The sequence below is a fragment of the Schistocerca cancellata genome, chromosome 4 (genome assembly GCF_023864275.1).
Source record: "Schistocerca cancellata isolate TAMUIC-IGC-003103 chromosome 4, iqSchCanc2.1, whole genome shotgun sequence".
NCBI lineage: Eukaryota > Metazoa > Arthropoda > Insecta > Orthoptera > Acrididae > Schistocerca > Schistocerca cancellata.
In genome coordinates, this window is record NC_064629.1 from 675,265,027 (window position 1) to 675,288,282 (window position 23,256).

The 23,256-nt window shown below is 40.7% G+C and overlaps 1 protein-coding gene across 1 annotated transcript in view; it reads right to left on the reverse strand.

Moving 5' to 3' along the window:
* LOC126183588 (26S proteasome non-ATPase regulatory subunit 5-like) overlaps positions 1–23,256 on the reverse strand; it is a 190,527-nt gene that overhangs the window by 74,883 nt on the left and 92,388 nt on the right. Inside the window, exon 5 of the mRNA XM_049925686.1 lies at positions 2,981–3,175. Within this exon, the coding sequence (XP_049781643.1) occupies positions 2,981–3,175 (195 nt within the window). The remainder of the gene's footprint in view (positions 1–2,980; positions 3,176–23,256) is intronic.

Consider the following 23,256-nt stretch of genomic DNA (forward strand, 5'->3'; position numbering starts at 1 on the left):
AACTCCGAAGCACCAAGAATTCAAATGAGTGGCTGCATTATCTGAGTTTGGTCCCAGCTACTGGCAAGAGCATGACTGTTAAGCCAGCAAAATGTTAGTGCAGTTTTGCTCTCATTATGGTTCAACATGACATGTGCAATCTGAAAGATACAAGTTATATGGTGGATGCTTTTATACTTTATTCTGAAACCCACAAAGCACAATATAAATTGTACATATTATGTGAGGCTGATGACCACCATTGGTTTGATTCAATACTGAATTTACCAGTGCACCAGACCATGGGAAAAAAAAAGAGGGGGAACAAAGTTGGTTATGAGAGTTTTACCATCTTGCTTCAACTTTTATGTTCACTTTAACCTCATATTTGGTGATGCTTTAAAATACTGAGGAAAAATATTTTAGTTTATTGTTCTGAATAAATGGGACTTTCTGAATGTAATGGAGTATTTATACAAATTTATTTTTATTTATTTAACAAATAAAGGATGTTGCTTTTAAGCAAGAAAGTCCTTCCAACACCAAAAATATTACCTTCTTTTTTGTGTAAAACAATGTTAATGTAGCTGTATATGTTTCATAAAAGTCATCTGACAAACGCTGCATGCATGTCTTCACCCAGTTCACAATTAAATAAAAAACACATGCCATCTGGCAGCTCACAGTTCTCATCATGCAATCTATTATACATGTGGTGTCACTTAATAAAATACCATCCTACAAGGTGGTACTTGCTAGCTGTGCATATCTATTGCAAGCACTACTGTCAGTTAAAATGAATCGGGCCTCTTGGTGCTCACATAATGTCTAAGGAAATCAGTGTTACTTGAAAGCAACATTTGTCAGCTAAATGTCTAAGTTCATTTCACATTCATGATACTCCCCATTCTGTTACTGATGAGCAATTGAGGTGTACCTACAGAAAATGAGTATATTATGTATTTTCTGCATATGTACTGCTACCACAGTCGAGTAAAACTGGTAGCTCTCATTTTAAAATTTTTTCATAGTTCTGACATGAACATGCTCATTTATTTTCTGCACTGGGTATTTCTTTACAGTTCTGTTAATTGATTCTTATATTGATAAGATGACTAAGAAAAATGAGCGCGCACACACGCACACACACACGCGCACACACACACACACACACACACACACACACACACTCACTTCCACCCTAATATAATTTTATTTTGATTTGTTATTGCTAAAGGAAGGCAACAATTTTGCCCACAGCAGAACCTGCAAATAGAATAATTGACGATGCACAGTTCCCACCATATTTTTTTTATGCATTCCGAAAAAAAAAAATTAAAGCTGCAAGCAATTATATACAAAAGCTAATCAAAATGAAGGCTTAAAGCAAACACTGACATATTAGGTCTACAACTTTGTTCCTGCCACTTTGCAACAGATGGCAGTAGTGGCAACTGGTGGTGCAGATGGTAGGTTGTGTCATACAATAAGCTTAAGCATTTGTAAAGATAACACCATCAAAATATTAGTCAATTTGTGATACTGCATCGAAAAGTTATTCTCTATTGAATAAGTCAACTTATGAGCCCATTTCACATCATTTGCAGGAAGTTTTAATTTTTTGCTTTAACATGAAGAAATCTGCAGCTCAGGCTCATAAAATGCTGGTCAAGATCTGTAGTGAGGCACCTGTTAGTGAAAGAACGTGCAGAGAATGGTTTCAACACTTCAAGACTGGTGATTTTGATGTCGAACAATGGCATGACAGTGGAAGAGAGGTTTTAAAAGCAACTGAAATCAACGGAAACCATCGTAGGAACTCATTATAAAAACCACTGATGTGTTTGAGCCGAGCACTGAAAGGCAAATGACCACAATACAGCAATAGACATGGAAAGATGATTTTGCAGCATGACATTGTTTGACCCCATGTTGCAACAGCCATCAAAACATACTTGGAAATGCTGAAATGGGAAGTTCTACCAAACCTGTCATATTCTCCAGACATTGTCCCCTCTGGCTATCACATTATTTGATCAATGCACAAAGATGGGAGAAAATAGTGGCCAGCAATGGCAAACACGTTGAACTGTAATTTGTTTGTATTTTTTTCGCAAAAAAGCCTCGAACTTTCAGAAAGAACTACAGAAGTACAGTTGTAGGGCTAATATTCGGTAATAATGTACTTATAAATTACTATAATTCTAATGGTATGGTTTCTGAGACTTCCAACATCATTCAGAGTGCAGAGAATTCTAATTATGTACCACTGGGAGATAAGATTCTTTTGCCTGTTACAGTAGTCTCAGTTACAGACTTTAAAGTGTTTCAATATTAATTCAGCTGCATGTGGTTAACACAATAATATTTGATTGGAATATGTATAAGACACTAATGAATGACATACACACTGTACCAATTTTTGTATGAACAAACATGGATTGTGCTTCCCTACAGTGAAAGCTACAATACTTGAGCACAAGATATATACCACAGATTATATTATGCTAAATAAGAGTAGATAAGACTACTTCTAACAAAGTTGCCAAGCTGCTCTGGCAGTGTACAGCATTCTTATGTAATATATGACTAAAGAAGTAACAGTGTGAAATGTGTAGTTATATAGTGATCATGTCAGAATTCCAGCACCAATGTGCTTTTTGCTGGCCATGCAAAAAAAGAACATCGTAACAGAAGTTTTATTTCCAAAACTGTATCCTGAAACCAGAACTGACTTTGGGTAAGACTGTAATATGAGGGAAGTACATATAAAATGTCTAAATTGCACCATAAACAATAGCTACTGAAATCAGAAAATTTACTCTGTTGCTCTCGAAGTAGCTGCTTCACTCGGCAACAGTATAAATACTGACCTCAGAGCTAACTACTTAAATATGTCTGTAGACTGCAATGACTCAGGACAATTACTTAACATTTTTCCATTTAAGGGAAAAGAGTATGTTGCTGCCAAACATAATATACACGTAGTCTTGGTACATACCCAAAGAATGAAGAATTTTTTTCCCTTCTGGTGATGATGCAATGTATGCTAACGTTTCTAATAAGACAATCAAAGAGACTGGATCAGTTGCATCAGTCACAATTGTCCCAACCATAAAATGTATAATATCTGGATGCAGAGTGGCCATCTCTATAGGATGTGCATGAGCTAGGGTTCCGCAGAACTTGATGTATCCTGAAACCACAAGGAAAGTTTTTAAGGCAGAGATCATGGATGCAAACATGAGTAGTATGAACACAGAGTTCATTAATGTTAGAGCCTGAACTTTACAACATGTTTTATTCCTGTAGCTGAAATCATATTCTGAATCTGAATGCCACTACCAATTAAAATTATCACGATTGTGTTTCAAGGAAGCATTGAGAAAGGAAGAAAGTTTGACGTTTAACATCTTGTCAGTGACCAGATTGTTGGAGATGAAGCACATGATGAGACTGAACAAGGATTGTGAAACATGTTAGCAGATTTTTTTTTGTAGCAACCATTCTGGTATTCACCTTAATCAGTTTAGAGAAACCCCCCTCCTCCTGCTCCTCCTCATTGTGAGTCCACTATGCTAAGCACTGTGGCACTTCCGTTGGTGGATGCACTAGAGACAGGAGAGGTGTTAGGTATTAAAGAGGAGGGGTTGGTTTCAGATGTGTGTTTTATAGTCTAATATCAGTGCTTCATCTTATAATGCTACACCCCTCCTTGAACTGTGCTGGCTACAGTTAGCTAGGCTAGGGCAATTAGATATAATCGCAAACAGTACCTCAAAATCCATTTGTTTATGACTAAGTTTACAATGTGGAACCAACGATAACTTTGGCTACACTCACTGCACCATTTATTGAGCCAGGCAACAATAAAGGCAAAAGGAGGCCTTGAGTGACTGTGAAATAAACTTTATTCTGTAGTAACTCTTCGGATACCCCTACATGTTTAAAGTGATTATGCTGAATCTGATTACAATTATTATACCACCTAAGAAACCGACTAGCATATTCTTCCTAATACTTAATGCTCATGTACAATTTACTCAAATGCAGTGAATATTCTCCCTCTGGCAACAACTGTAATGGTATACAAGAAACACTGTTGAAGCATCTCCATGAAAACTAGTCTACGGGCATTAAAACACGCAATAATAATGTTATGTCATACTTCTCTCGCAAATTTCAAAGAGTACAAAGTGAGTAAAAGACATCATCACTTGGTTCAGAATTACATACTTAACAAAAATAAATGTAAGAATAAAATATAGCATAAAGTTGTCAACAGGCACACCAAAAGATTAAAAAAAAAAAAAAAACTTGCTAGCTTTCAAAATAAACCCTTTGTTGAGCTACAGTACACACACACACACACACACACACACACACACACACACACACACATATATATATATATATATATAAATCATGTCAGCTGGATACACAATGCCAGGCAGGTGGGGTGGGGTGGGGTGGGGTGGGGTGGGGTGGGGTGGGGTGGGGTGGGGTGGGGTGGGGTGAGTAAATGGGTGGCGGAGAGGAGGGAGGCAGGAAGAGGGGTTGGAGGTGGGTAGTCAGTGGCTAGGAGGGAGGCAGCAGGTTCCCTGGCTAGGAATAAGGTAGGGAGGGATGGCTGTTGTACAGGATAGGCATGTGATGCACAGGTACCAGAGCTGTTGGTGTGCAGAGCATGATGAAGGTGATGTGGAAACGTGGATTGTAAAAGGGGGGACAGGACATAGGAAGGGGAAAATGTTGGGTGGAGGGTGTGCAGACAGTGGGTTGATGGAGACTGGGGCCAGGTGAGTTATGGTGAGTACCGTACTTTCACACCTCCCTAACCCTCCCACCAGCCCCAAGAACCAGCTACAAAGGAGTGCCCCCTCATCATCAAATATCATGCTTGACTTAAACAACTGAACCAAATGCTTCACCAGCTCTTTGATTATCTTGCATCAGGCCTGAAAATGGGGAACATCCCACCCAAGATCCTGTCCATCACTCCTAAAGTGGTATCCCATCCCCACCCAACCTACGCACCATACTGGTCCACACCCATGCTACTAAAACGCCCAGCCCCTTGCTACAAGAATCATATCCATGTGGAAGACCCAGGTGAAAGACCTGTATAATCCACCTGCCCACCACTTCCTACTCCAGTTGTCACAGAGTTACCCTATCCCATCAGAGGCTGGGCTATTTTTGAAATTAGCTATGTCATACACTAACTCTGCTGCAATCACTGCACATATTTTTTTATGAATATGTAACAACCAACCAGCTATCCAAGCTGTCCACCAGGATGAACAGCCACTGCCAAACTGTGGCCAAGAATGAAGTAGACCACCCAGTGTCACAACATGCTTGAGTTCATGGCTGCGTCAAAACCCTGGTCACTCTGCATCCTTCCCTCCACCCAGCTTCTCTGAGCTGGGAGGTATACTTGCAACACATCCTCTGCCCCCTAAACCTCCTGGCCCCAATCTCCATCAACCCACTGTCCCTACACCCTCTATCCAAGCTTCCCCTTCCTTTGTCCTGTCACCTCCTCCCAATCTATGTCAGCTTCATTGTGCATCTCAGTGGTTCGGGAACCAGTGCATAATGTGCCCCATCCACACACCTACCACCTCTCCCTCCGTATTCCTACCAACCCCTCACACCCTCTCTCACCTCTTCCCCCCTCTACCAACGCCACCCAACACAATCCCAACATATGAGCACAGGGAGGGGTGTGTGTGTGTGTGTGTGTGTGTGTGTGTGTGTGTGTGTGTGTGTGTGTGTGTGAGAGAGAGAGAGAGAGAGAGAGAGAGAGAGAGAGAGAGAGAGAGAGAGAGTTCTGAAAGCTACCAAGTTTTCTTTCTCTTTTGTATGCGCCTGCTGATGACTCAATGCATCTACTATTTGGTGAATGGCCTACTTTACTGCTGAATTACTTAAATTCTATCAGAACCTTCCTCATTACAAATAAGTGTAAAGTGCACTACTTGCACAGTAAATATGTGCGTCGTTCCTAAATGGTGAGTCATAAAGCACAAATTGCTTTAAAAAAAGGTCTTACTTGTAAGATCGGTTTTCTTTTAAGTTTGTAGCAGGTCCTAACTTGCACTGCATATCAAACCTGGACAACCAATACATCACTTTCTTGAAACAACAGTTGTTGTTGTTGTTGTGGTCTTCAGTCCTGACTGGTTTGATGCAGCTCTCCATGCTACTCTATCCTGTGCAAGCTTCTTCATCTCCCAGTATCTACTGCAACCTACATCCTTCTGAATCTGCTTAGTGTATTCATCTCTTGGTCTCCCTCTACGATTTTTACCCTCTACACTGCCCTCCAATGCTAAATTTGTGATCCCTTGATGCCTCAAAACATGTCCTACCCAACCGATCCCTTCTTCTAGTCAAGTTGTGCCACAAACTTCTCTTCTCCCCAATCCTATTCAATACCTCCTCATTAGTTACGTGATCTACCCACCTTATCTTCAGCATTCTTCTGTAGCACCACATTTCGAAAGCTTCTATTCTCTTCTTGTCCAAACTAGTTATCGTCCATGTTTCACTTCCATACATGGCTACACTCCATACAAATACTTTCAGAAACGACTTCCTGACACTTAAATCTATACTCGATGTTAACAAATTCCTCTTCTTGAGAAACGCTTTCCTTGCCATTGCCAGTCTACATTTTATCTCCTCTCTACTTCGACCATCATCGGTTATTTTACTCCCTAAATAGCAAAACTCCTTTACTACTTTAAGTGTCTCATTTCCTAATCTAATTCCCTCAGCATCACCCGACTTAATTTGACTACATTCCATTATCCTCGTTTTGCTTTTGTTGATGTTCATCTTATATCCTCCTTTCAAGACACTGTCCATTCCGTTCAACTGCTCTTCCAAGTCCTTTGCTGTCTCTGACAGAATTACAATGTCATCGGCGAACCTCAAAGTTTTTACTTCTTCTCCATGAATTTTAATACCTACTCCGAATTTTTCTTTTGTTTCCTTTACTGCTTGCTCAATATACAGATTGAATAACATCGGGGAGAGGCTACAATCCTGTCTTACTCCTTTCCCAACCACTGCTTCCCTTTCATGCCCCTCGACTCTTATAACTGCCATCTGGTTTCTGTACAAACTGTAAATAACCTTTCGCTCCCTATATTTTACCCCTGCCACCTTCAGAATTTGAAAGAGAGTATTCCAGTTAACATTGTCAAAAGCTTTCTCTAAGTCTACAAAAGCTAGAAACGTAGGTTTGCCTTTTCTTAATCTTTCTTCCAAGATAAGTCGTAAGGTCAGTATTGCCTCACGTGTTCCAACATTTCTACGGAATCCAAACTGATCTTCCCCAAGGTCGGCTTCTACCAGTTTTTCCATTCGTCTGTAAAGAATTCGCGTTAGTATTTTGCAGCTGTGACTTATTAAACTGATAGTTCGGTAATTTTCACATCTGTCAACACCTGGTTTCTTTGGGATTGGAATTATTATATTCTTCTTGAAGTCTGAGGGTATTTCGCCTGTCTCATACATCGTGCTCACCAGATGGTAGAGTTTTGTCATGACTGGCTCTCCCGAGGCCATCAGTAGTTCAAATGGAATGTTGTCTACTCCCGGGGCCTTGTTTCGACTCAGGTCTTTCAGTGCTCTGTCAAACTCTTCACGCAGTATCTTATCTCCGATTTCGTCTTCATCTACATCCTCTTCCATTTCCATAATATTGTCCTCAAGTACATCGCCCTTGTATAAACCCTCTATATATTCCTTCCACCTTTCTGCCTTCCCTTCTTTGCTTAGAACTGGGTTGCCATCTGAGCTCTTGATATTCATACAAGTGGTTCTCTTCTCTCCAAAGGTCTCTTTAATTTTCCTGTAGGCAGTATCTATCTTACCCCTAGTGAGACAAGCCTCTACATCCTTACATTTGTCCTCTAGCCATCCCTGCTTAGCCATTTTGCACTTCCTGTCGATATCATTTTTGAGACGTCTGTATTCCTTTTTGCCTGCTTCATTTGCTGCATTTTTATATTTTCTCCTTTCACCAATTAAATTCAATATTTCTTCTGTTACCCAAGGATTTCTATTAGCCCTCGTCTTTTTACCTACTTGATCCTCTGCTGCCTTCACTACTTCATCTCTCAGAGCTACCCATTCTTCTTCTACTGTATTTCTTTCCCCCATTCCTGTCAATTGTTCCCTTATGCTCTCCCTGAAACTCTCTACAACCTCTGGTTCTTTCAGTTTATCCAGGTCCCATCTCCTTAAATTCCCACCTTTTTGCAGTTTCTTCAGTTTCAATCTGCAGTTCATAACCAATAGATTGTGGTCAGAATCCACATCTGCCCCAGGAAATGTCTTACAATTTAAAACCTGGTTCCTAAATCTCTGTCTTACCATTATATAATCTATCTGATACCTACTAGTATCTCCAGGATTCTTCCACGTATACAACCTTCTTTTATGATTCTTGAACCAAGTGTTGGCTATGATTAAGTTATGCTCCGTGCAAAATTCTACAAGGCGGCTTCCTCTTTCATTCCTTCCCCCCAATCCATATTCACCTACTATGTTTCCTTCTCTCCCTTTTCCTACTGACGAATTCCAGTCACCCATGACTATTAAATTTTCGTCTCCTTTCACTATCTGAATAATTTCTTTTATCTCGTCATACATTTCATCTATTTCTTCATCATCTGCAGAGGTAGTTGGCATATAAACTTGTACTACTGTAGTAGGCATGGGCTTTGTGTCTATCTTGGCCACAATAATGCGTTCACTATGCTGTTTGTAGTAGCTAACCCGCACTCCTATTTTTTTATTCATTATTAAACCTACTCCTGCATTACCCCTATTTGATTTTGTATTTATAACCCTGTAATCACCTGACCAAAAGTCTTGTTCCTCCTGCCACCGAACTTCACTAATTCCCACTATATCTAACTTTAACCTATCCATTTCCCTTTTTAAATTTTCTAACCTACCTGCCCGATTAAGGGATCTGACATTCCACGCTCCGATCCGTAGAACGCCAGTTTTCTTTCTCCTGATAACGACGTCCTCCTGAGTAGTCCCCGCCCGGAGATCCGAATGGGGGACTATTTTACCTCCGGAATATTTTACCCAAGAGGACGCCATCATCATTTAATCATACAGTAGAGCTGCATGTCCTCGGGAAAAATTACGGCTGTAGTTTCCCCTTGCTTTCAGCCGTTCGCAGTACCAGCACAGCAAGGCCGTTTTGGTTAATGTTACAAGGCCAGATCAGTCAATCATCCAGACTGTTGCCCCTGCAACTACTGAAAAGGCTGCTGCCCCTCTTCAGGAACCACATGTTTGTCTGGCCTCTCAACAGATACCCCTCCGTTGTGGTTGCACCTACGGTACGGCCATCTGTATCGCTGAGGCACGCAAGCCTCCCCACCAGCGGCAAGGTCCATGGTTCATGGGGGGGGGAAACAACAGTTATAAATTACATTGTCCAGTCACATTAATGTGACCATCTATCAAAAGCCTAATAGACACCTTTTGTGGTTCAAGACATGCACGAAGAGGGTCAATGAGGTTCTGGAAGGTGCTGACAACAATGTGGAGCCATGCCGACTCCAGTGCCACAGCTAACTGTGCTAGGTTTCTCAGCTCTGAGGATCCATGGCGTGAACACCTAATTGAGGTAGTCCCACACATACTTGAATGGGTATAAATCCATAAAGTTTGGTGGTTAGGGGAGTATGGTTAACTCAGCCTGGTGCTCTTAAAACCATGCACATACACTGTGTGTGTGTTTTCAGACGTTTCACACCATGCACACCATCGGTCATTTGTCCAATGGAGCATAAACATGATTCATCTGAAAAGGCCAAGTGTCATCACTCAGTTAATGTCCAGTTGTGGTAGTGATGTGCCAATTCCAGTTTTCATCACCAATGAACAGCAGTCAGCATGGGCGGATGAAGCAGGTGCTTGCTGTGGAGACCCTTATGCAGCAACATTCGCTGAACGATCACTGAGGAGTCAGTTGCTCAACAGTTGCATGTTGCCTGCACACATCTCTGCATCCGTCATTCACCATTGTCATCTATGGTAAGGGTTTTGGATAGTACAATTTTGCCTTGTGCAGTATATTTTAACCATGACGGCATGCAACAGTTTACAAACTTAGCAGTTTTGGAAATGCTTCCAATCTTGGCCTGAAAGCCAATAACATGCCCTTTTGGACACCACATAAATTGCTCTGTTCCTGCATTATGACAACAACGACTGCACTGTTTTCAGTGTCCCATTCCCCCCCCCCCCCTTTCCCCCCGCCCCCAGGACACACTTTATATACCCTCCACTGCTAGTACTGCCATATGTGAGTGGTTATTGCACACTGATGTCAAACATATGTAGTGGTCATATTAATGTGACTGGATCATGTATAATGGACTGCTACAGAAGTACCACATTCTTCATCTATTAACACACAACTAAGATACTACCATAAACAAGAATTATAAAGTTTCAATATTTGTAAGACATACACATTTTTAATGGCGTACTTTAAATTTTTATTTCAGATACATATAACTAGGGTGGCATATAATATTACAACAAACCCTAGTTCTGTCCAAGGACAAACTTTCAACCAAAGAATATCTTAAATCTCGACATTTTATTCTTACATAAAATGATCAGCAGCAAAGGTGAGATGAGCGTAATCTTGCTCCCAATGACTGCTTCTGCAGCCCGTATCTTGTTAAGACTTTTGGACAATTATAGCAAAGCCTTTATTATTTATAGTTTTAGCTCAGAAAGTAAAAATATTTAATGATTAACTACATGGAGAAGGCAGTGAACATTCCGCTCAGATAGTAACTGTTATTACATATGTGGCATGCACCGTAAGCACTCAAATTTAGTGAAGTGAAGGTAGTACAGTCATTCAGTTCATTAGTAGGCTACACCTTCCCCAAGTCAGTTAAGACAAGCCTCTTCTAACAGGCACATAAAAGAAAACTGGCTAATAGTCTACATAGCAAATTCACCACTAACATTGTCATTTATAAGGTTGGAGGGCAGTACCCCAACATCCCAAATTCCTTAGTACCACCACAATGCCAGTATAAATGATATTTGCATTTCATTCAACACAGTAGCCAACTCAAATACATTAAATTCTCCTTCTTTCAGAAGGCTAAGCCTTGTCTCCACAGCCACAGCTTCCTCCCTTCAGTAGTCTTCTTTATCTTCATGTATGAAGAACATCCCATCTCACTGACCAATTTCTGGAACAGGATGTTCTCCATCATCCCCTTATTTTCTTCCCTGTGATTTTGTCTTAAAAATGTTTTGTAGAAGAATACCATGTCTGATCAAGTGACCCAGTTTTGTTTTGCACTGGCCTATAACTTTCAGTAGTTCTTTCTTCTCTCCTATTGCCTGTAGAATTATCTCATTCGTTTTTCTGTTAGTCCAAATAGTTCTTGTATTTCTCCTCCAGAACCAAATTGCTGCAGCTTTGAAACAAGCTTTCTCCTGCTTTTGCTTATGTCCAGGCTCCACATCCACATGTCAGGACACTCTACACAAAGGTCTTTACAAATATTTCTTTAATGTGGAAGCTGATGTGCTTTTTAAGGAGGAGATTCTTCTTACTTTGAAAGGCACTCTTCCTGAATGTAATTCTTCTCTTGATTTTCTTGAGACAACTATCATTTTCCTATAGAATGCTACTCAGGTAGTGAAATTCGGTTACTTCTTCAAGTTGCTCACTGCCTATTTTTGTGTCTCTTACCTCCACCAACTTTCTTGTATATAACCATGACTTCTGTAATTTCTTTTAATTTTTAGTATTGTTACCTCTTGTTTTCAAACCATAAGCATTTTATCTAGATCTTTCTACGAGGCTGTCACTCTTGCAATGGCACTGGCAAATTTGAGGCAGTCAACATGAATATCATTAATTTTGATTCAGGTCATTTTTTTCTTTCCTTGTTACTGCTTCCTTGATGAGAATATTAAATAAGTAACATGATAGCTTTTGCTTCTTTCTTGCTACCATTGATACCCAGTTCAGTATTCCGACTTTTGTATATACTATCCCTCCCCTGAGTCCACTATTGCATGCTTGAATCGCTGCACAAACTTCACTTGATATACTTCCCATTTCTTTGGATATTTCAGCTGGTATTTCTTAAATCTGATATTGCACTTTTCCACAACAAGAGTACAGTCACTATCTACAGAAGCACCTGGGTAACTATGAGTGCCAACGGCCTTACCACAGTAGTAACACCAGTTCTTGTCAGATCACTGACATTAAGCACTGTTGGCAAGTGCAGTGCACTCAGCCCTTTTAAGGCCAATTGAGGCACTACTCAATTGAGAAGTAGTGGCTCTGGTCACGAAAACTGATAATGGCTGGGAGAGTGGTGTGCTGACCTCACACCCCTCCATATCCACATCCAGTGATGCTTATTGGCTGAGGATGACACAGCAGTCGGTTGGCACTATTAGGCCTTCCGAAGGCTGTTCTGATGAAGTTAATTAGGAATAGATTTTACTTGGTTCCTGTACCTCTGCTTCAATATAACATAATCACCAAGTGTCTTCCACATGTGGGTTTTCTCTTTTGAGTTTTATAATATGTCTGTTATAACCATCTCATGTTGTTCACAAAATTCAAATAATTTCTCACTTCCTGAATTCATTCTTCCTAATTCCGAACTTACCGGCACATTTGTCATCGTCTCATACGCCTGCTGACACATTAAAATCTCCCACGAAAATGACATTGTCTTTGGTGTTTATCAGTTTCATAATTCTTCAGTGTAGTCACAAATATTTTCTATAGAAACGTCTTTCATGGGTGGCTAGACTGTATGGGAGAGATTTTTTGGTGTGGAAGGGGTGGCAGCTATCAAAATGCAAGTACAGTTGGTGGTTAGTAGCTTTAATGTGATTAGAGGCGAGGGTGGAGCTATCGGAGGAGTGTAGGTCAATGTCCAGAAAAGTGGCATATTGTGTGGAGGTGGTCCAGATGAAGGGGATGGGAGAAAAGATGGTGAAATTGTGAAGAAATGTGGATAGGTTGTCTTAGCACTGTGTCCAGAACCTGAAGATATCTCCAATGAACCCAAACCAGACTAGGAGTTTTAGGAGGTTAAAAAGGTTTCCTCTAGAAGGCCCATAAACAGGTTGGGGTTGGAAGGTGCCATGCAGATGCCCATGGCTGTGCCGTGAATTTGTTTGTATACCTTCCCTTTTGAAAGTTGTGGGTCAGGATATAGTTAATAAGGTATATAAGGAATGAGGTGGTGGGTTTGGAGTCTGAAGTGCATTGATAGAGGTACTGCTCGATAGAGGCAAGGCCATGGGTGTGAGGGATGCTGGTGTGTAGGGAGGTGGCATCAACAGTGATGAGTGGGCCTCCAGAAGGTAAAGGGGGTGGAAATGGTGGAAAGTCAGTGAAGGAAGAGGTTAGTATTTTTTATGTGGGAGGCTAGGTTTCAGGCAACTGGTTGGGGATGTTGGTCAAAAAGAGCAGATATTCTGTCAGTGGGAGCACAATAGTCATCTGCAGTAGGGCATCCGGGATTGTTGGGTTTGTGGATTTTGGAGAGTGCATACAAGGTAAGTGTGCAGGGTGTTGTTGGGGTGAGGAGGGAGATGGACTCAGGTGAGAAGTTCTGGGAAGGGCCTATGAATTTCAGTAGGGACTGGAGGTTACATGCCGGCCGTTGTGGCCGAGCGGTTCTAGGCACTTCAGTCTGGAACTGTGCGACCGCTACGGTCACAGGTTTGAATCCTGCCTCGGGCATGGATGTGTGTGATGTCCTTAGGTTAGTTAGGTTTAAGTAGTTCTAAGTTCTAGGGGACTGATGACCTCAGATGTTAAGTCCCATAGCGCTCAGAGTCATTTTTTGGAGGTTACAGTGAACTTCTGGGATGAGATCATTCTGGCAGAGGTGGTAGGTGAAGGGGAGAGAGTTGGCAGAGGCCTTCCATCAGGTAGCCACTAAGACTGCAGGTTGGATGATTAAGTCTGGATCTGTTTTTCAGGTTGCGTATGGCTGTCTTTTCTTCTGATGAAAGGTTAGTGATCTTAGGAAGGGGCCTGAGGATGGATGGTAAGGCCAAGTTGAAGGTAAGAAATTCCTGGTAGCTGACTAGAGGTTGGTTAGGTGGGAGGGTCATGATTGATTGGTGGTATGAAATGGGACAGGCAAGGTTTATTGTTGGGATTAGGTTGGCATTAGTTGGCAGAATTGGCGACAAACAAGTTTTTCGGCTGTAGGGATCCGGAGGAGGAGAGTAGGTCTTTGACAAGTCCAACGTGATTAAATTTTGGGGTGGGACTGAAGAACAGGCCTTTGGATACGACTGAAACTTCTGTGTGACTGAGGTTTTCGGTGGAGAGGTTAACAATGGTGTTTTGGGTTTGCTTGGGTTCTGGGTTTTGTGGGGTGTTGGTTGGGGATTTTGGAGGATGTGGTACATTGAAGAGGGCAGCTAGACAGAGTGTGTGTTGATGAAAGGGATTGCTGGGAAGCCGGCCGCGGTGGTCTAGCGGTTCTAGGTGCTCAGTCCGGAACCGCGCGACTGCTACGGTCGCAGGTTCGAATCCTGCCTCGGGCATGGATGTTTGTGATGTCCTTACGTTAGTTAGGTTTAAGTAGCTCCAAGTTCTAGGGGACTGATGACCTCAGATGTTAAATCCCATAGTGCTCAGAGCCATTTTTGATTGCTGGGAGAAGAATGGGTGTTGATGGATAGTGATGCCCCAAGGTGGGACTAGGCTGTCAACATGTGGGATAATGTATGGAGGTGGTTCTGGAATGCTCTCCCAGTGTTGAACTGCAAGCTTTTATTTTTCCTCCACAGACGTGTGTATGTAGTGAGGACTGAACAATAACAGTTTCTTGTGTAGGAAATAGAGATGGTTGTGGCATGTTTGTGCCATGGAGAGGTGGATTTGCTGTATCAGGTTTGTGAGGGATTGATATGTCCACTGGGTTAGCTTTAAACTTTATCGCAGTGTATGTTCATTATATTATGCATCTATTTCTTTGTTTGTACAATAGCTACTCCATTCTTCCCTGACTGTTGGCTTCCACTATGAATTATTCTGAAATCTCCTGATCTAAAGTTGTCATTTCTAGCCCACCTTGTCTCACATAGCCCCAGAGTATCCAGCTAACACTTTGTTATAGTCCCTTTGACTAGATTTAACAGAGTTCGCACATTCCATATCCCAGTGTTAAATTTACCTTTTCCTTCTTTTTCCGGTCTACCTACTCCTTCTCTATGAGCATTTCGCGGAATCATGACCTGATGGCGGTGGTGGTGATGGTGGTAGTGGTAGCAGTAGCAGCGGTGGCAACGGTAGTAGTAGTAGTAGTAGTAGTAGTAGTAGTAGTAGTAGTAGTAGTTACGAAACACTTTATACTACAGGTACACAGCTGTGGAAATACATCTTGATAAATGAAGAACCACACTGACTGTTAAATGATGGCGGTGATATTTGCTTTGTGGGGTGATTAACTGTGTGTTTATCAGCAGTCATACAAAATCCCTATCTTTTCACAATCAAATATCGCCACTTTCCCGAATGACGATGATATGATGAGGACAACACAAACACCCAGTCCCCGGGCAGAGGAAATTCCCGACCTGGCCGGGAATCGAACCCGGGACCCTGTGATCCAGAAGCAGCAAAGTTAGTCACTAGACCACGAGATGTGGACGGTTGTTAAATGATCCTTTTTTTGAAACTGGTTTTGCAAATGGTTCAAATGGCTCTGAGCACTATGGGACTTAACTTCTGAGGTCATCAGTCCCCTAGAACTTAGAACTACTTAAACCTAACTAGCCTAAGGACATCACATACATCCATGCCCGAGGCGGTTCCAGACTGTAGCGCCTAGAACTGCTCAGCCACTCCGGCCGGCATCTGGTTTTGCAGCTTGAACTCACATGCTAAGGTATACATCTGAGTAGTAAAAAAGGGGGAGAAACAATATTGTCTACACCCCAAGTTTAAAAAAGTATGTAGCAAATAACTGATAAATGCTCTAACAATCAGTTCATATCAAATATAAACTGGGGTTAAACGGACAACCCAACATTCTCAGTGAAATCAAGATAAAATGTCGACAGAAGAACGTTAGTCAGGTAATAAAATCAGGAGAATGATAAGTCGACCATTCCAGGTAGCAAGGAGTCCTGCAATAAAAATCTTACGAGAATTGATAGGGTCTAAAATTCAAAGTTTGAGAATGTTCAAATAAAATAGGAATATAATAGATAAACTCACCATTGGGAGAGCAACATAGTACAAAATAGATTCGTGGCAAGCAGGAAGAAAAACTGATCAGATAAATAGGAAACCTAAAATAAAAATAGAGCATTAACAGCCAATAAAGACAGGTTGCAGAGGAAACAGATATAGGGAAACAGTCACATAGGAATCCATCGGAAAGACCAGCACACACAGACTAAGTGATAAGCGATCCATGTGAACATGACAGAAACAATAAATGCTACAAATGAATGGGTCAGGGAAAGTTGGGTGAAATCCCGACATAGCTGATTAATACAAAGATGGCAAAATATTATCAAATCTGACACACGAAATAATCATCATACGAAAAAAAAGGGAAAAAAGTAAATACGGCCAGTATTATTAGATTGGAATAATGATAAAAACATTTAGTTACAGAAGGTGAGAGAAGTATAGCAAATCTCAAGAGGAAAATAAAACAAGCGATTGAGATAATGCATCGTAAGAATTGTCTCCCACAACACACACCAAAGTGAACTGACACATAACAATCTGCTTGCAAATTTTGGCTGTCTAAATAGGGTTACTTAATTTTATTCATATTTTCACTATAACGATATTATACATTTTTGTTACAACTTTTCATCCCATTTCCTATTTCCTTCTGTTTTTTCCCCCCACTTGTGTTTGGTTCCATCGTCCTTTCAATTATCCAGTCATTTTCTTCCACCCCCTCTCTACTTGAGGTCTCCTTTACATTTCTCACCTTCTTTAACTAAACGTTTTTTATCATTATCCAAAGCTGATCATTACTGGTTGTATTTAATGTCTCACTTCCCACCAAGATTATTTCATGTTCTAGGTTTGATTATATTTTGTGTTAATCAGATATTAAGGTGGTCACCCAACGTACTCTGTCCCATTCATTTGTAGTATTTATTGTTTCTGTCATGCTCATGTGTTGTCACTTATTACCTAGGCAGTGTGTGCTGTCCTTTCCAGTTGGTTCCTTGCCCCCACACGCTTGGTGTTCCACCGGCCCTCGTTTGTGTTTCTTCCAACTACGTGACTACTGAGTTTAACATTCTGCTAAGTTCCTTAATATCGTCCTTTGTGCATTTTTCATCATCTTTCAGTTAGTCTGTTTCTCTGTATCTATTTTCGCCAACCTGTCTTTAATGGCTATTAATGCTCTATTTTTATTTTAGGTTTTCTATTTTACCGTGGTTGTTATGTGTACCTTTACAGACGAATGGAAAAACTAGTAGAAGCCAACCTCGGGGAAGATCAGTTTGGATTCCGTAGAAATACTGGAACATGTGAGGCAATACTGACCTTACGACTTATCTTCGAAGAAAGATTAAGGAAAGGCAAACCTACATTTATAGCATTTGTAGACTTAGAGAAATCTTTTGACAATGTTGACTGGAATACTCTCTTTCAAATTCTAAAGGTGGCAGGGGTAAAATACAGGGAGCGAAAAGCTATTTACAATTTGTACAGAAACCAGATGGCAGTTATAAGAGTTGAGGGACATGAAAGGGAAGCAGTTGTTGAGAAGGGAGTAAGACAGGGTTGTAGCCTCTCCCCGATGTTATTCAATCTGTATATTGAGCAAGCAGTAAAGGAAACAAAAGAAAAATTCGGAGTAGGTATTAAAATCCATGGAGAAGAAATAAAAACTTTGAGGTTCGCCGATGACATTGTAATTCTTTCAGAGACAGCAAAGGACTTGGAAGAACAGTTGAATGGAATGGACAGTGTCTTGAAAGGAGGATATAAGATGAACATCAACAAAAGCAAAACGAGGATAATGGAATGTAGTAGAATTAAGTCAGGTGATGCTGAGGGAATTAGATTAGGAAATGAGACACTTAAAGTAGTAAAGGAGTTTTGCTATTTGGGGAGCAAAATAACTGATGATGGTTGATGTAGAGAGGATATAAAATGTAGACTGGCAATGGCAAGGAAAGCGTTTCTGAAGAAGAGAAATTTGTTAACATCGAGTATAGATTTAAGTGTCAGGAAGTCATTTCTGAAAGTATTTGTATGGAGTGTAGCCATGTATGGAAGTGAAACATGGACGGTAAATAGTTTGGACAAGAAGAGAATAGAAGCTTTCGAAATGTGGTGCTACAGAAGAATGCTGAAGATTAGATGGGTAGATCACATAACTAATGAGGAAGTATTGAATAGGATTGGGGAGAAGAGAAGTTTGTGGCACAACTTGACCAGAAGAAGGGATCGGTTGGTAGGACATGTTCTGAGGCATCAAGGGATCACCAATTTAGTATTGGAGGGCAGCGTGGAGGGTAAAAATCGTAGGGGGAGACCAAGAGATTTTCTAAGCAGATTCAGAAGGATGTAGGTTGCAGTAGGTACTGGGAGATGAAGAAGCTTGCACAGGATAGAGTAGCATGGAGAGCTGCATCAAACCAGTCTCAGGACTGAAGACCACAACAACAACAACAACATATGTGTACCTGAAGATGTAGCTATAAGCTGAGAACGGATAGAGCTGTAGAACACCTTGCACACATAACGAATGCCATCTTAAAAACATCAACACTTCCCTGACTTTTGGAAGGCGGCCAAGGTCCTGATGTTCAGGAAGCCAGGGAAAGACCACCCCCTGCGACACAATTACTGACCCATCAGTCTGCTGTGCTCACTCAGCAAGATTGTTGAGAAGGCAATACTAAAGTGCAGGACATTCTCTAGCTGGGATCCATCTGTACAAACGATAAAATTGTGGTATGTACTTAAATTGGAAGAAAACAAAAGTTGTAAAAGTGTAATCTGGAGTACAAGGAATCCTCGAGTGTCGATGAGCAACATACAGTAGACATTGAGCATTCTACTCTCACATAATATAACACAATTTTCATGTTTCTCTACTATGCTACTTCAACTTTGTCGCCTCATGTTTTAAAATAATGAAAGAAACGAGAGATTAACAAAATGCATTCTGTATTTTTAGTCTGTAATTCTGATGCCTCATCACATAATTTGTCCAAAAGATTCAGCTGTGATGATGGTCATTTTGGTGGTCCCATAAAGGGCACCAAATAAAAAGAGGCCACTACCAAAGCTTCCACTGATGCCATTTTCTCAACATTACAACAAAAGAAACAAGTGCCGGAAAAAGTAGTAACTCAGTTGCCTGCAACGACAGCAGAATGCTGCTGGTGCTACCTGACTGCAACCGGGTTCACTCTAATGCTCTGGTCGCTGCACACAGAATCGAATATGTTTAATTTCCTCAGTGCCGCCCTGCTCCCTGCTTGCAGCATCACTATAATCATGTGCACTGACCATCACTATAGTCATGCATTCTGACAGTACTGGTTTGTTTCACCATCGCTGCTCTGCTCACAGCACTGCACTGCTTTAATTGTGTCCTGCCGCTCCACAATAACTGCAGCCATACAATGCAGCATCACAATAGCCGAGGTAGAGATGATACAAAGAAGGGCACCATGTTTTGTTACTGGTTTATTTAGTAGGCACAAGAGCACCATGGAGCTGCTCATCCAATTTCAGTGATAGATACTACAATGGAGGCATTTCACACAGCATACAGATTCATTGTTTACATTCTATGAGTGTGTTACAACAAGAACCAAGCAACATATTACTTCCTCCGAACGTATCTCTCAACATAGGCCATGACTGTAATGCCAGAAAATTTCTGGAGGGTTACCAACAATCTCTCTACCAACACAACATTCATGCAGAGAACAGGACAAGGCGGAGGGAAGGATGGTGGTAAATGAAATATCCTTTACCATACATGGTAATGTGGCTTAATGAGTAGGCAAAAATGAGAGATTCAGCCACATAACAATGGAAATCAAATATATACATTCCTCTCAATTTGAAGGAGTGGTTACTTATGAAATGCTCCTGAATAACATTCCTGACGTTGTTGAGCTTTCAATAAGCAAAGTTAGGATGACTGCACCATTACACACAACTTTAAAGAGAGTAATCTGAGAAGAAGTAGGAGGTACATTTACTGGAAAGGCATAATTTACACAACTTCCTCAAAGAGAAGTCTGTTGGCCTGTCTGGTGCTTTCTGATGCTGAAAGGGTACCTGTAATAAAAGGTTTCAGAACCACCCTTAAGAATCCATTTTTTAAATTCTTGAACAAGAGTAGTTCCCTGCGAAACATGTAGCCACGGGCACTATTTAGACAGTAGAATTAGAAATTACCATGGAGGCGGCATGAAAAAGCTGTGAAAGCTGGAGCATAGAAAATCTGGTTGACCAGATGAGGATCTGAAGCCTGCTCCACCAAATAGAGTCCTGTGACTTAACTACTGCACCTGTGATGGACTGCATGGGGTTCTGTACCCTGCTCTACCCAAACGTGAGTTACACTGATATCATCATTGAAGAAACAATACAGCATAACAGACTGTTTTTCAGTCAGTTGGTATCCTTGACTCTCAGCACACTACTTGTAACTGCACAAATGACTAAGTTTTAATTGTTTGTGAAGAAAATTATGCTAAAACAATGTCATATCAAGCACAAAGGAGTGGAGGTGGGGGGGGGGGGGGGGGGTGAGTAGGTGTAGATTCCGTGTAACTGCAGAAGAATAAATTACTGTGTAACTGGGGCATACTAAGGTCGTTTGATAAGTCTGGAAAAAAAAAGTAAGAAAAATTTTTGTTATAAACAACTGACCTTACTTCTCAACATAGTGTCCTTTGAGGGATATACACTTGATCCAGCAATCCTCCAGCTTTTTCATTCCATCAGAAAAATAGATTCTGTCAAACTCTGCAAAATACTCATTGACTGCAACTATGACTTCCTCATTTGATGGAAATTTCTTCCCAGCAAGAAAATGTTCAAGTTAGGGAACAGAAAGAAGTCTCTTGGGGCTGAATCTGGTGAATAGTGTGGACAAGGAACCAGTTCACAGCCCAATTCATGCAATTTTGCCATTGTTATCACTGATGCATGGGATGGTGCATTATCCTGGTGAAAGAGTCCTTTTTGACATTCCAACCTTGGCCTTTTTTTCAGCCAATGCAAGTTTCAAATGATCCAACAATAGGGTCCACTCCACTTATGGTTCTGCATTTTTCCCAGTTATCTGTAAGAATTATTCCTTGGAAATTCCAAAAAACAGTGACCATCACACTACCAGTTGACAAAATTTTCTTTACCTTCTTCAGTGTACTTGCACCAATCTTCGTCCACTGTTCTGACTGCTGTTTTGACGCTGATGTGTAATGATGGCCTCAGGTTTCATCAGCAGTCACAAATCAGCACAAAAACTCATGCGGACTGCGAGTAAACATTGTCAGACATTGTGTTAAAATGTTGTGCCGGATGCACTTTTGGTTGACTATGAGCAATCATGGCACCCACATCGCACAAGCTTCTCATAGCCAATTCTCAATGCATGATATTATGCACTTACTCGGTTGAGATGTGTGCAGTCTCAGCAATCTCACGAATTTTTATTCAGCAGTCTTGCATTACCATATCATGGATTCTATCAATGGTGTCCTTTGTGGCGACCTCAACTGGATGACCAGAATGCAATTCGTCATTGGTGCTTGTCCAACCACCTTTAAATACATTAATCCAAAAGTAAATGGTCTTAAATCATGGTGCAGAGTCGGCATGAACTTCATCCAATTCTGTTTTGATTTGTATGGCACTCCAACCCTTCAAATGAAAATGTTTAACAGCAGCAGGAAACCGTGTCATCTCCATTTTCAATCGCAGATGGCTGTCAACAATGAACTGTACACTGTAAAGAGTTTAAATTCTTTACACGGTCCTTGGAATAATCAAGCTTACCAACCACAAAGGCACAACAAAACTGTTTCATTCTTTCATGAAATTTCGCAGACTTATCAAACCATCCTCATAAATGCAAAATTGAATGCAGCCATAGTACAGTGTTGTTGGTTATTATGAATCTCCCCCTTTCTGAAAGCTGTTCTTGAAAAATAACTTCACTTCATGGAAACGGACAGAGTTTACAGAACCATCTTTCTACTGAGGAAGAAAATGTGCTCAGCTGAAAGCAGCATATGAAAGTTGAAGCTCATTCCTGATGGAAAGAAAATCTTCAGCTTCATCTTTGATCATCTTAAAATAATTACCAAATATTTTTCATCAAGACATTTCACTTGCAGTATCAATGCTCACCCAAACTTTAGTCACAATTGGTATTAGTTGACCACAATATTATTGCACCTGGGAGGGAAGGTGCTTTGGCCGGCTTATCATGAGTGGTTATTGTTTTATTTCACGAGGGCATGTTGAACTACTTTAAAGTATATGCATAACTCTCTCCAAATAATTCACAATGTGATGCATTTTCCTTAGCCATCACTGTACTTACCTAATGTAGTGTCACCGTCTGTTTCTGATAATGGCCACAGAAGGCCAACTGCAATAATATTGTGGCTGGGTAATACTGGAGATGACAGTAATTCATCACAGTCAATGCTAGACTCCAGAATTTGAAATTTTACTAGAAAGTCAGGCAATTCATCCAAATAGGAGAGAAACAAGGATGTTGTAACATAATGAGCCTGGCAATGTAACAGTTTCAGGATTGTAATTGTATACTTTGTGTTTGCTATATTTAATTTCTCTGAAGCTATTCAATAAAAAAACGATGTTTCTAAAATTGTTCTGTTACTTACATTTTCACCCCAAACATAATCATAAAAGCAATATGTTGTACCACACATTGTCACAAAATGCTGACACACTACTGTGTATCTGACATAATTAAGCCTTCTGAAGAGTCTTTTTTCTTGCATAACATTTGGATATAACATGAAATTTTATTTTAGTGCTACAATACAAATTGTAAATCTCTCTGAAATGTTTCATGCAAATCATACAGTCTATTGTCTATCAAGTACATTCATATTTTGCTACTCATGCTGTACCGCTTGTTTAACAGCGATATGAGACATTCAACACTAAGAAAGCATTGGAAAAACCATCTGTACTAGGCTCCTGTCCACAAGGAA